Consider the following 15669-nt stretch of genomic DNA (forward strand, 5'->3'; position numbering starts at 1 on the left):
GTGTGGGGTGCAGGGTGCAGTAGGTATGTAAGAGGGATAAACTACCTTTAGTATTTATAGATAAATAACCGCGGTTTTGGAGAAGATTGTTGGCCCAAATTTAAAATGTATGTTTTGGGAATGAATATTATGTGTTCCAACAAGACGGAGCTCCTTCACACACGGCAAATACTGTTCAAGCTTGGTGTCAGGCTAATTTAACAGATGTTTTGCCGAAACATGAATGGCCACCCAGTTCTCCAGACTTGAACGTATTAGATTATTTTGTATGGTAGTACATGCTTTCGAAACTACATGATTATAAAATCATAAACCTGGATCATTTCAAAAAGGTTGTCGAGCGTATTTGGGACAAAATGCCAATGGAAATGGTGCGTGCTGCGTGTGATTCATTCGAAAAGCGTTTGAGGTTGTTAAAAAAAGTTAAAGGTGGAGTTATTCTGCAACATTTGTTGTAAATATATTATATAAGTGTGCCATTAATAAAATATAATTTTAAATGTAGTAACTATTCGTATCTACATTTATTTTGTTCTATATTTGTACTTTATTTGTGTAGTATATTAGTTAAGGGTATTTGTAAAATACTGTACCTACCTACATTAATATAATAAAACAGTGTTGAACTAGCTCGCGTGTTTTACTACATGGTGACAGCGGTGGTCACTAATTAATTTAAAGTTTGCTATTATTTGGTGCGTTAGTGGCTTATTTCAGCGAGTTTTAAGTTTATTAGTGGTTGTGAAATTAAAAACACAATGGAACACGCGCGTCCTCCGGCGGAATTGCTTTTAGAAGGCGGGCCGGCTGCGCGGGCCGAGGCGTGGCGCAAGTGGAAAAAGCAATTTATGGTGTTTTTGAAAGCCTCCGGAGTGAGCAAAGAGTCTGCCGATGTCCAGGCAGGTCTGCTAGTCAACCTCATTGGATCAGCCGGCTACGAAGTATACACTGCGTTATCATTGACAGATACAGAGAGTGAGAACATCACCACGGTATTGAAAAAATTTGATGACCACTTCGGAACGAAGCCAAATATCACGGTGGCTCGGTATAAGTTTTTTGTAAGGAACCAAGAGGAAGGTGAAAGCATCGATCAATGGGTTACAGCGCTGCGAGTGTTAACTCAGACTTGCAAGTTTGGCAAGTTGACAGACGAATTAATTCGCGACAGAATCGTGTGCGGGATTAATAATAATGTTATTCGTGATAGATTATTTCGCACGGAAGATTTAACGCTCGCAAAAGCGGTGCAAATTTGTCAGGCGGCGGAGATGTCGCACGAGGAGAGTCGTTGTGTCGGTGGAGGTGCGTCAGGTGCAGCGGACGTTCGAGTAGATGCCGTGTGGGGATCTGGTGCGCGAGGAGGTGGCGGAGCGCGCGCGAGCGCCGGCGGACGGCGGCGCGCGACCACCCGGCGCGGAGCGCGGCGCGGCGGGCGGCCGCCGGCCGGCGCGGGCGCGCCGGGATCATCGCGCCGACCCTGCGCGACGTGCGGTGGAGGGTGGTGCGCTCAGGATGAGCACTGCCCAGCTTACAGTGCCTTGTGTTATGTGTGTGAGCAAAGAGGGCATTTCGCTAAAATGTGTCGTCAACGTAAAGTGATACGTGACCAGGTATGTCATTTGGCGGAGGACGAGGAGGACGGTATGTTTTACGTTGATGTTGTTAACCAGGACTCTAAGTCTAAACCACCGAAAGAATGGCTCGAGTTTATGACATGTAATAACAAACGTATAACATTTAAGCTAGATACGGGGTCTATGTTAAATGTAATATCAAGGGCCGAGTACTTAAATTTGGGATTAAAATTAAGCGAATTGAAACCGGTTCTTAAGCGCGCGTACTCATATACCAAACACAATATACCTATTATAGGTAAGTGCACATTGTTGATATCTTGTAGAAATAAACAATATGAGTTAAAGTGTATCGTGACTGATTTAAATTGTCGAAATATACTGGGACTGAGAGGCTGTGTGACGTTAGGTTTGGTGCGCCGGATTGATGCTATTCAATTAGAGAATTACTGTGATCTTTTTGAGGGCCTAGGAAAATTACCCGGTAAGTATAAAATAATAGTTGACGTTAATGTTCAACCGGTAGTGTGCCCAACGAGAAAAATTCCATTAGGTTTGCGTGATAAGTTACATACTGAATTACAGCGCATGGAAAAAATAGGCGTAATAAGAAAGGTATCACACCCTACCGAATGGGTTAATGCTATTGTTTTGGTAGCGAAAAAAATCGGTGACCTTAGAGTTTGCTTGGATCCCCGACCGTTAAACCGCGCGGTGCGGCGCGCGCAGTACTCTCTGCTCACAGTGAGCGAGCTGGCCGTGCGTTTACGCGGCGCGCGCTACTTCAGCGTGCTCGACGCGCGCTCAGGGTTCTGGATGGTGCAGCTGGACGACGCCAGTGCCGACCTCTGCACATTCGCGACTCCCTTCGGTAGGTACCAATTTCTTCGTTTACCTTATGGGGTAAATTGTGCCCCTGAGGTATTTCATGCCACGTTAAGACAATACCTAGAGGATTTAGATGGTGTTGAAAGTTTCATCGATGACGTCATTGTTTGGGGTAGTACACGAGAGGAACATGACGCTCGATTAGAGCGTTTGTTGCAAAGGTCAAAGGAAATTGGCATTAGGTTCAACAAAGAAAAATGTAAGTTTTGTGTAACGGAAATTATTTACTTAGGCCACAAATTTGATAAACAAGGAATGCGCCCAGATGATTCGAAGGTTCGTGCCATCATGGAAATGCCCTATCCTGAGGACCGGAAGGGTTTAGAAAGATTTCTTGGGGTAGTAAACTATTTATCAAAGTTTATTCAGAACTATTCCGATTCGGTGGCTATACTGCGAGGGTTGCTAAAAAAAGATTCGGAATGGATATGGGATCATAATCATTCAAATGCTGTTGACCTATTAAAAGCTAAAATAGCATCAGCACCAGTGCTGTCATTATACTCGACAGAGCTGCCGGTAGTAATTTCGGTAGATGCGAGTAGTGTGGCGGTGGGCGCGGTACTACTTCAGGGCGGGCGGCCCGTGGAGTTCGCCTCGCTCACACTCACGGACACGCAGACACGGTATGCTCAGATAGAAAAGGAAATGTTGGCCATTTGTTTTGCGGTGGAGAGGTTCAAGCAGTATATATATGGCCGTCGCGATGTGACAGTTCAGACTGATCATAAGCCCTTAGAACCTCTATTTACTAAACCTCTATCGGCGGTACCCGCGCGACTACAGCGCATGATGATGCGAATCCAGGGCTTTGAGTTCAGGGTCGAGTATACGCCCGGTAAGTACATGTACATAGCCGACACATTGTCGCGCGCGCCGCTGCCAGAGCTGATGCATGATCGCATCACTGACGAGGTCGAGTTGCAAACGTGTTTCTTAATTGAAAACGTGCAGGTTAGTAATAATAAACTAAACATAATTAAACAACAGACAGCAAAAGACGAGGAATGTAAAACGATAATACAATATATTTGCAACGGATGGCCCAAATACAGGTGGGATGTTAGCGAATGCGTTAATATGTTTTGGCCATATCGTGAGTCGTTGCAATTCATAGACGGCTTAATATTTAAAAATGATTGTGTTTACATTCCTCGCAGCTTACGCGACGAGATGCTATGTAAAATACACGAAGGGCACCTAGGTATAGATAGATGCAAGCGTCGGGCTCGAGCTCGAGAGGTAATGTTTTGGCCGGGCATGTCCGCCGACGTTGAACGCCGCGTACGTGCTTGCAACGCATGCGCACTGCATGCGCCTGCCCCGCGCCGTGAGCCCCTACTGCAGCATACGCTGCCGGATTTGCCTTGGTCGAAACTGGCTTCTGATATCTTTGAGTACAGGAAGAAGTACTACATAGTCTTAGTAGATTATTTTTCCAACTACGTTGAGGTAGGCATGCTCAACAATATGACTAGCAAAGTAGTTATAAATTGTATGAAGGATCAGTTTTCGCGGCACGGTATTCCTTCGGAGTTGGTGACCGATAACGGCCCCGCTTACAGCTCGTGCGAATTTAAAAAGTTTTTGCTTGATTGGGAAATAGAACATGTGACATCATCTCCGCGATATGCTCAATCTAACGGTAAAAGCGAACGAACGGTACAAACAATTAAAACCATGATAAAAAAGTGCCAAGACTCGGGGGAAGATTTTTATTTGAGCTTACTCAATTATAGATCAACTCCGAGATACAATTTAGATTCACCGGCGCAAATGTTAATGGGTAGGCGTTTACATACAAAACTACCAATTAAAACTACATTATTGCATGAACGCGTCGATAATAAACTAAATTATGAAAGATTATTGCACCAGAGGGATAACATAAAGAAAAATTACGATCGATCTGCTAAACTATTGTCACCTCTATGGCCAGGGCAAAGGGCGACACTGATTGACGGGAGCGACAAAAAACCGGTTACAGTGGTAGGCAGCGCACCGGAACCGCGGTCATTTGTAGTAGCGGATAGCCAGGGTCGGAGATACAGGCGCAACCGGCGGCAGCTGGTGGCTCGCCAGGCGGCGCCGGAGACCCAGGGGCCTGAGGGCGGCCCGAGTTCGGAACCGGTGGTAGTTAAGGCGGAAGTAGGTCAGTCAAACTCAGCTCCCGGTCCCAGCACAACGACAGTACAAAAAGAGGATAATAAATGTCAATTACCTCATATTGTTCCACCTCTAACGCGTTCTAAAACTAAGGCGTTAAAAGAAGCTGCAAAGATCGATGACCTCTTTTAATAGGTATAATAGTAGCATTCAGTCAGAGATGCACAGATGTTACAAATAAGTAGGTTAGTAAGGATCTTGCTAAATGTGTTTCATTTAATGTAATAATTGTTTTGTCCGAGATGAACCTAGTATATACCCACTATAGTAATTGATTTATTAGCGTCCTTATTTTCTATGCAATAAGACTCAAATTACATTGGTGGCTTTGCCGGTTATTTATGTTCATTTCGGACATTAAGAGTAGATATATATATAGAAATAGATACCCATTATGGTATTTCTGTTTTGTCATGCATGGAAATGTAAATTGCACAATTGCTTTTAGTATTAGGTTATTGTAGCACCGTATTAATGAAACTTAGCTAGTGCCCTGTTAATTTGATTATATTTGTGTTTATTGTAAAATAAGATGTAACTGCAGGCTAATCTTTTGACGCCATGTATAAAATAAAATAAAACACTTTCTTTTATATAATACATATACACACGCATATATATATATATATATATATTTACGTTTTTGTTTGCCAAAAGGGATGAGATGTAGTATATTAGTTAAGTATATTATATAAGTTAAGTTTGTAAAATACTGTACCTACCTACATTAATATAATAAAACAGTGTTGAACTAGCTCGCGTGTTTTACTACAATTTGGACTTGTTGGACACGGTGTATGTCCAATAAGTCCGAATAAAGGTATGTAAGGTCCACGGTAACTGTCCGGGTCCGATTTGATTTATTTTGATATATATATGTTAGAGTACGTAGTCTAAAATCAGACGCGTATTTTTAGGGTTCCGTACCCAAAGGGTAAAAACGGGACCCTTTTACTAAGACTCCGCTGTCCGTCTGTCACCAGGCTGTATCTCATGAACCGTGATAGCTAGACTGTTGAACTAGACTTATATTGACCGGGATATAGACCGTGATTACCTCGTCACCACCCGTCACCCGTGAACATGATGCATGTAACTGCGTCGAAATATCGGGAGCTCACAAATAATACAAAAGGTAATCACGGTCTATATCCCGGTCAATATAAGTCTAGTGAAACTAACCGTGAATCATTCAAAACTCTAGACTGTTGAAATTTTCACGGATGATGTATTTCTGTTGTCGCTATATGATATGATATGATATGATATGATTTATTTATCTCACAATATACAATTGCACTTAAAATTACACATGGTAGATTCTTAGGAATTTATATTGTGATTGTCGGTTTTTTACATTATGAATAATTGAATATGAAAAATAACAGAGACAATCAAAATTACATTCAAAATTATTAAATTACAATAGTATGTCAGCAGTTTCGTTAAATTCTACATAATAGATTAAAAAACATTCAATAAATTAAACAATTATCTAGAAAATAAATTCGCCAGGAATGGGTCGTTATTAACTCTATAAAATAAATAAACAAAATTGAGCACTATGTCACAGAAATTAAGGTCACCATTAAACTAACAAATAAGTAAATTACAATAAACTTTACAATTCCGATGTCAGCAAAGTACTATTTAAATAAATCTAATTAGTGATTTCATAAAACTCCTTTATGGAATACAGTGGATTATCCAATAAAAAGTTTCTCAAACGGCTCTTAAATTTTCTGTCAGAGGGCTCGTTTCTCAAGTCTTGGGGTAGTCGCTCGTAATAAGTAGGGCCGATGACACGCGGGTTTTTTCCTGCAAGTGCCATGCGACGCGGGACAGTTCTAAGACGCCCTGTTGAGCGAATCACCATGCCAGAGACGTCTACTTTAGAAAACGACGACATGTTATTTCTGACATACATCAAAACATCAAACATATGTAGCGAGTAGTGCGTCATTATTCGGTAGTCTACGAAAATACCCCTACACGAATGTCTTGTTTTAACGCCAGCCATGGCGCGGACGGCACGCTTTTGTAGTATTAAGACTCGATTCGCATCCGTCGAATTCCCCCACATTATAGAACCGCGAATGAAAACAACAACACTGTTGTTATAACAACAAATACTAAAAAGTACGGTACCCTCGGTGCGCGAGTCCGACTCGCACTTGGCCGGTTTTTTTTTACTGCCAAGGTTGAGATTCACCTTTTGGGAGAAATTGTCCTCCAAGGTACTGAAAAGTGACTAAGTGACTACTCTAAGTTCTGTGGAGGGATTTGTTGAAGCCGGATTTTTGATCAAATCGGAGCCGGACGGTAGGATACCTTTTCTTGTTTGTAGGAACATAAACAAGAATGTATTCTGTGCTTTTAGCGCTGGCATTGGAGCGAAGCAGCTCCCACGCGGGCGCAACGGCGCGCTGGTCGCGCATGCGCAGCGCGGGCGGCGCAGGCGGCACGCTGCGCGCGCTGGCCGCCGCCGGGCTCGCGCGCCGCGCGCGCGCCGCGCCCGCGCCGGCCGCGCCCGACCACTGGTACTGTACGAGTAGCTGTGTAACTGGGTACTGGGTACTTGGGTAGTGCGTAGCGACGCGGTAGGGCTCATTTTAGAGACGCAACGCGTCTCACCAGAGGCGGCCTTAACCCTTAAATGCATGATTTTTTGTATAACTTTTTAATAAATTGAAATAGATGTGTCATGTTGTATAGATTGAGGGAATAATATTTTGGATAGCTGCATATTGAGCCACGGACCATCAAATATACGATGCATATATACATCATTATGCATTTAAGGGTTAAGACGAAAGTGGAGGACCCGCGCGAAATCGCCTTTTCATACAAACCTAGTCATCATTTTCCTCTCTAGATTTTAACATTATTGAAAATATTTTGACACAATTCGTTGTATATATCAAATTATCAACCTCCGCTATAAATAAAATAAATAAATAAAACCTCCGTTTGACTTTTTTTCGGATTTTTTAATTATTATAAGAGGAGAATTAAAAAAATTGTATGAAATCTGTTTTCGCTCCGAATTTTTACAATAATCAAAAAACTAAAAAAAGTTAAACGTGGGGGCAATGGTACTTATACTTACATCTAATTATGTAATAGTAAGTACATTACTACAAGAGGCCGTGAAGGAAGGGGTTGCCGGCCGAATAGAGTAGAATAGACACAACTATGATGATGATGATGATTGTTTCATGTCCTAAGGTTATACAGTACTTGGAATATACTAAAGGGGAACGAAAATTTTATCATTTTTGCACTACGACGCACGGTTTAGGATACAGCCCTATAAAGGTTTTTTTTCCTTTTTTTTAAATATTAATTAGGGGTTTCTTAAAGGGGAACGAAAATTTGATTATTTTTGCGCTAATCATCGTGGGGGTCCGGGCCACAGAAATATATTGATATTGATATAGTTCTGCTAGATCTTTGCGAGGCCATTGTCTTTTGTGTTAGGTAACCCCTTTCTTGGCTAAGTATCTTACAAGATACATAGTTTACGAAAAAATACGCGAATTTCTATAAAAATAAACAAATCTTGACCTAGTTTTAGCATCTTAAGCTACACAACACACACCTCACACGGGTACCATGTTACCTAGGATGACTGCTATAGTTATTGGCCACTCTTAACAATAAGGCTTCAATTGGCTTGTTTCTTTCTGATTTGTTAGGAGTGGCCAATTACTATGTAGTGGCCAATAACTATAGCAATAACTCTACCAGCATGGAATCATATAGGGCCGATACAGACGCGCGGACTGACGCCGACTACAGTTGACGTGCAGTTCCCATACAAGTTGCAGTCGGGTCGCAGTCCGTCTGTATCAGCCCATAGACACAAAAGTAAATAAGGGTCGGTTGTATCAAATCAAACCGTTGCTAAATTTGATTGCACTTAATGTAACAACTGGTGCAACTGGCCCTCAGTAACGTAAAATTTTACATACGCTTATGGTTATGCTGAATGAAATAGTAACTGTGCAGGTACAACACAGTCGGCAGCTGGGACGCGGGCGTGACCTGCGCCCTGGCGCAGTGGTACAGTGAGATAGGCGACACGCAGACCGCCAAGCATCACTACCAGGACGTACGTATTATACGTCTTTACTCAGGTATAATATAGTCGGCAGCCGGGACGCGGATTTTTGATTTACTTATTTTCCTATTTGATACGTACGACCTACTCAAGCAGATTGATTGGTCTACTTCAGTTTTAATAAATCCTGTAATATAATATTCGCTCCGCACACAAGCGAAATTCAACTGCAAATCTGCAATATTTAAAGTTTTGATCCTATTGCAGGTGGAAGCGATATGGCCCTGCGATGTGTCCGCGCTGGAGTGGCTGGCGGCCGAGGCGCGCGGCAGCGAGCCCGAGCTGGCGCTGCAGTACTACCGCCGCGCCGCCCGGCTGCAGCCCAGCAACGTGAGTCCACCGAGCTCACATTAGTGCAGGTATCCGCGCTGGAGTGGCTGGAGCCGAGGCGCGCGGCAGCGAGCCCGAGCTGGCGCTGCAGTACTACCGCCGCGCCGCCCGGCTGCAGCCCAGCAACGTGAGTCCACCGAGCTCACATTAGTGCAGGTATCCGCGCTGGAGAGGCTGGAGCCGAGGCGCGCGGCAGCGAGCCCGAGCTGGCGCTGCAGTACTACCGCCGCGCCGCCCGGCTGCAGCCCAGCAACGTGAGTCCACCGAGCTCACATTAGTGCAGGTGTCCGCGCTGGAGTGGCTGGAGCCGAGGCGCGCGGCAGCGAGCCCGAGCTGGCGCTGCAGTACTACCGCCGCGCCGCCCGGCTGCAGCCCAGCAACGTGAGTCCACCGAGCTCACATTTGTACAGCCCAGCAGTTACCAATCACAAAAACAATGATAGGAAAAGTAGCACTCCGTGCACTCGCTGGCTCTCATAGTACTTACGTGGTTATTATTTTTTCACCTCAGCAGCTCGAACAAGCCTACTTTCGTCACTCCCTGGAGTGAGGAAAGTGCGACTTTCCTCACTCCAGGGAGTGAAACAATGTAGTTTTTTAATTTAGTGAAGGCCATGAACTTCATACTTTTATTACATTTTTTTTATGGTATGGTACGGTACGGTACGGTACGGTGCGGTACGGTACGGTACGGTCCGGTCCGGTCCGGTCCGGTCCGGTATGTGTACGATACGATAAGATACGATACGATACTATACGAGACCGGACCGGACGGGACCGGTCCGGTCCGGTCTCGTATCGTATCGTATCGTATCTTATCGTATCGTACATATTATAATACTTTTTTTTTCTGTTTATTCTGTGTAATTCGAAATGCATTTTAACCTTTAATATGTTCTCACTACTGAGGTGAAAAATTATGTGTGCAACACGAGAGCCAAGTTATTTTACATCTCGTGTTTTTGAGTCCCTCGCTACGCTCAAGATTCTACCTTAGAATCTTTCGCTTTCTCGGGACTCAAAATAAACACTCGCAAGAAAAACCAACTTTCCTCTCTTGTTGCACAAATAACTATTGAGTACATATATATTATCGAATTTTTTGGGATTGTGGTGCCTTCGTACAGTGCCAAATGTAAGCAAATTAATGTTGTACGAATGTTCCTTATTCGGTCAAGACTATAATAGTTCATCTACCACAATTATTATTATGACAGAGCATTACTGTACATAAATAAATTAATATAGACGATAGACGTGGTGTACATAGCTACCAGCGTAATGGGGTATCTTCGTACAAATCAAATCCCATTTTGTAGATAAACCATCATAGTTCTTAAATAAGGATATCGTTTTTAGTATCAACACCGAAGTACACTAATATTAAAGCTAAATAACCAGACTACTCAACAGCGTTTAATTCGTTTTAAACGGCCTAAAGTAAAAAGTATACGGTGGTCTCGACACTTTCCCCTATAAACCTGTGGCCCTAGTGAAAAAGGGTACAAGTCTCGCGCAGCTTAGGTTTAAAAAGGCACAAGTGTTACGTGGAACTTACGCCCTTTTACAACTGCGCTGCACGAGACTTGTGCCCTTTTTCACGAGGGCCACAACTTTTTTATACATGCTCAAAAACTAGTTCAAAAATGTACGAATATGTATGTATATGTACTTGTAATGAATTATCAAATAAACATACGGCAACATATGTGACTGCATTGTGAGTATTTACAGCCGCAATGGGGCCTTCTCATGGGCGGTTGTCTGCGCGCCAGTGGCCGCTACCAGGAGGCGCTGTCGCTCTTTAAGAAAATGAACGCGCGCTTTCCCGACAACGTACAGTGTATGTAGAAACACTTTCAATCTGTTGTGTACGAGTATGTGTTGTGGGGTCAACAGTCACCGTCACCAATAATTGTATGGGATTTGCGATACTTTGCCGACTAAGTAGGTGCAACAAATTAAGAGTCCCCAGCAAGCTCGGCCGAATTTCACCTTCCCATACAAACGGAGTTTCGTTCTCATTTTAAAACTACGTTTTAGATTGTAATGATACTTTGCATATACAATGACATGAGGTGCCTATACTAGAGATGGAGAACCTTGTTTGCTTGCTGGGGACTCTTATATATCGACATTATCGACCGCTTAAATACCGCGAGCCGCAACGTATTGATAATTACATGCGACTTTTTGCAAGGCGAGTAGAGCCCCTTTAGATACATTCCCTCGACAAATGAAATGACAACATTGACGACAACATCGACTTGGATATAAAAAATAATTAATATCGCCTTTCTGTTAACTTATTTATATTGTTCGAGACATTTTTTTATTTATGTCTTGGTGGAAGAACCTTTTTAATTATTTGTACGGAAATAGAAAAATGTATTGCTGTTTTCAACTGGAATCGCATTCGTGACATACTGGGTTATACAAATTATAGCTGTCGGATCGGACCATCTGCTTAGCTATTCAAGCAATAAAAAAACCGGCCAAGTGCGAGTCGGACTCGCGTTCCAAGAGTTCCGTACATTACATAATTTAAACCAATGTATTTTTTATGTGAAACGTGAGTGAAATGTCTTTAATAAACCCGTAGGGGTCGGATCAAAAACTAAGTAATTAAGTCCGACTCACGCTTGACTGCACATTTCTAATAGGTTTTCCTGTGATCTATAGGTAAAGATCTATTTTGTGTATTTTTTTCAAAATTTTAGACCCAGTAGTTTGAGAGATAAAGGGGGGGGGGGGGAATGATCATTTTTTGCCTATTTTCTTGAATAACTTCTAAACTGTTTCTCCTAAAATTATAAAAAATATATATTTGAGATTCTCACAATGAGCTCTTTCATTTGATATGTAACACGTTATAGTTTGAAAAACTTTATTTTTTAATTTTTACATTTACCCCCCAAAAGTGGCCTCCGTGTTTAAAATTTATTTGTTTACGTTACATGTCCGTCTTTGGGTTACAAACTTACATATGTATACCAAATTTCAACTTAATTGGTCCAGTAGTTCGGAGAAAATAGGCTGTGACAGACGGACAGACAGACAGAAGCTAGTGATCCTATAAGGGTTCCGTTTTTTCCTTTTGAGGTACGGAACCCTAAAAAGGCTTTTAAAACTTAAAAAAGGTTTAACCCATTCCATCGCTATAGTTTTTATTGAATGTATTTACTATAAGTATTTGTATTTTTAAGCTCTAAGTACATTCCATATTTTTTGGACCCCTACACAGAAAACAATAGTTAGAGATGCGCACATTTTGTTTTCCTTCTGAGGCAATTATATCTGAAAATATTCACTTTATCAAAAATGGTTCCTAAATATTCGTTTTGAAAGACCTTTCCAACGACACGACGACAGGGTTGAAGCCACAAGAAACCAACCTTAGATACTTTACGTGTAGGGGAGCAGATATCATAAAATTATAGTTTTTATTTTACTATTTTGTTAGCGTGATTGATTTATATAGGTACTCGGACCCCGTGCCCCTACCAAATTGTAGCGTTCTAGCAGTATCGGTCAGTGAGCTAAGCCGCGGAGGGACAGCCGGAGAGACAGACAGACAGACATGGCGAAAATACAAGTATAAGGGTTCCTAGTTGACTACGGAACCCTAAAAATACGGGTAGTGCTCACGCGCGCTAGGTACTGTGCTAAGGGGGGAAGAATGGATTGGAGGGTGGATTCTTTGAGCTAAACATGATGACGCTTTTAGGTTTGAAGCTGATAGTGAAGTTGTGCGGCGACCAGGGACTCGCGGAGACGAGCGCCTGGTCGCGGGAGCTCCAGCGCGCGCAGGCCAGGCTCAAGCAAAGTGAACGAGGTACGACATTAGGTATACCATAGAACACAAAAACTATTTTGTTTTTGATTCATTATCACCGGTACCCGCAGCTCCACCGAATTTAGTATCGGGTCTCGGAGATGGATTAAAAACCGCGGACTTGCGCTCTAAAGCGGGATTTACATTACGAAATTAGTGGAGTGAAATTGATTTCGTGACAGTAGTTTTATTAACAGTTTCACGTGTATTCATTTAATATTTTCGTAATGCATGCATTAATTTCATGAAAGCAAATAAATTTCGTGCCCTGCACGATTTTTTGGTGGAATTAGTGTCATGCCACTAATTTCGTAGTGTAAATGCGACGTAAAAACTAGTCACGAAAGTGCCTGCCCTGTGCGAACGTGTACCTTCAGCCCCCTCCACACTCGTGCGCAAATTGCGGCGCGAAGCCGCGAACGCGAGTGTGGAGTCTAGTTCGCTAACCAGCGAAATCGACTCCACTCGCGTTCGCGGCTTCGCGCCGCGTAATGTGGAGGGTCCTTATGATGCTGATGGGGCCGTGGTCACTGCGATACTGCCACTAATTATTTCACGAAATTACTTTCGCATACATCGAAACTACTTTCGTGAAACTGTTTTCAACAAGCATGTCACTAATTTTGAAATGTAAATCCCGCTTAAACGTTTCTCATAAGGCCGACTCACGCTTGACAGGTTTTTATTGTTATTTTCTTGTGACGTATAGTAGGTATACTTTTCTTTAATACCTATCAGACCAAGTTTATCTATAGAGATACATTAAAAACAAAAAAAAATGTATTCCCATTGATGTTTTTACCTTTAAAATGTTATTAGCGAAAACAATATTTATTACAGCCTCTATACCTTCTGCTGGCAGCGGATCATCAGGTGCTAGCCAGTCTCCTATAGATCAATTTCGAGGTAAGACTAACTCTGTTACTTATTCACTATTAGATACTCGGTTATCACACTTGTCACATTGATGCGAATTCGCACGTCGCTCCGGTGTATGAGCGTGAGAGCGCTATGTGCGTACCTATACCTACAGCAATGTCCCACTCTCACACCGGAGCGATACGGAACCCTTGGTGTTAAAATGAGGCTTCCGTTAAGGTTTCATAAAACAGAGGCTCCTTGTCTGCTGCAGGTCGAGTGGAGAGCGCAGGCGCGGCGCCAGCCACGCCCGCCGGCGACCCCCGCCGCAGCGCCCTCTCCCGAGGACACACGTGAGTTAACTTACCTCTACTCATTTCGCACTGAAGACGCACACAGAACTGAAGTCCTGACTGTGACTACAGTAGCTGTGTCGAATTGGTCCGTCAACGCATGCGTTCAGCGCTGCGTTTATCGCATAAAACAACTGCGTTTTAGGCTTAAAATTTCCTTACCTAGGTACTTTACACATTGGCGGTGCCAGCAGATACAAGTACTCTATAGAATCCCTGGGAATTGTATACATTACATACTTTACCTAATAATATTCATACTAAGATAATATTTATTAATTTTATTATCTTATTCATAATATTTCATACATTGCCCAGACGCCCCAGCTAGGCCAGGCAAACTACCTATAGACATTGCCTAGGTATTGTATACACTACCTGAATTATACAGGTTAGACATATAACATATATTATATACCTACTAAATTTTCTTTTTGCCTTATAATTTGACGTAAATTAAATGCGTTTCAGAAGTCTATAAATAGGTACCATTTATTTCAGATAATGACCTCATTTCCGCATAACTCCCGATTTTATCTATCAGTTCTATTATATATGTTCGTGTATTTCGTGTGAAAGACGCAATAATATAAATCGATTGCATCTACATATTACTGACGTAATATTACAACAAGTTACATCTGGAGCTCTACACTGTCAAGAATGTCGCGGTAGCTAAAATCATTCTATTGTATGCTTTATACCTAGGTAACAAGGTTGACAATATTTGTGGTATTTTCTATATAAAGAGGATTTTTTGTCGATGGCGCTTACGCCATTATAAACGATGCTCCGATATCACATATACACGCATACAATTGGTATGGTAAATACGCAGTAAGAACACGCAGTTGAGTGCGCTGCTCCGGATAGCTTTACGCTACGTGCATGACCCGCAACTGCGACCTCTTCGTGACGTCCGTTGCTGCGATATTTAACTTTGTACTGTAGAAGCTCGATTTGTATCCAAAAACCGCATGGTCACATTGACTCTGTCTCTCCGTGCGAATCGCACGTTTCGTGCTTTCGGACGGAGATGCTGTGCGCGCCGCAGGGTATGCTACACGGAGCTCCATAGTACCGTACGGATTTTTGTTCATAAACGCTTCGGAGAAAACCGCACCATCATACCGTCGTCACCGCACGCGAATTCGTCGCTTCGCACTTCGCAACGACATGCGGCGGCAGTGTAATAAGCGCCTTAAACATGTTCTTACGTCGATTGCTTGTTATAGGGGACATTCCGGAGATTCTATACAAGAAGTTCCGTCACTGAACCGGAGCGTGCACCGGTCAGAAGGCAGGAAGAAAAACGTTGAAGAGTACGATGACGACCTTCCCCTTCCACCGGAGTAGATCGACCTAATTATATGTATACATCGTAATAATTGAATACACAAATTGCAATAAGGAAATCACTTTGTCATTTTCTTTAACCTTAAAACTTTTGAGTGCCATTTGACGGTATGTTGGTGTCACGCACACACCAACACCGTTAATACAATCTAGCAATCTTTCACCTTACTTGAAAGCACGAAG

The 15669-nt window shown here is 42.6% G+C and overlaps 1 protein-coding gene across 1 annotated transcript in view; it reads left to right on the forward strand.

Moving 5' to 3' along the window:
- Positions 1-15507, forward strand: part of LOC134741563 (intraflagellar transport protein 88 homolog) — a 46446-nt gene extending 30939 nt beyond the window's left edge. The window contains exons 12-19 of the mRNA XM_063674390.1: positions 7012-7171; positions 8643-8745; positions 8962-9084; positions 10819-10927; positions 12812-12919; positions 13760-13825; positions 14052-14130; positions 15366-15507. Coding sequence (XP_063530460.1) covers positions 7012-7171; positions 8643-8745; positions 8962-9084; positions 10819-10927; positions 12812-12919; positions 13760-13825; positions 14052-14130; positions 15366-15486 — 869 coding nt within the window. The 3' untranslated portion in view covers positions 15487-15507. The remainder of the gene's footprint in view (positions 1-7011; positions 7172-8642; positions 8746-8961; positions 9085-10818; positions 10928-12811; positions 12920-13759; positions 13826-14051; positions 14131-15365) is intronic.
- Positions 15508-15669: the final 162 nt, after the last annotated feature.

The sequence above is a fragment of the Cydia strobilella genome, chromosome 5, assembly GCF_947568885.1.
Source record: "Cydia strobilella chromosome 5, ilCydStro3.1, whole genome shotgun sequence".
Lineage (NCBI taxonomy): Eukaryota > Metazoa > Arthropoda > Insecta > Lepidoptera > Tortricidae > Cydia > Cydia strobilella.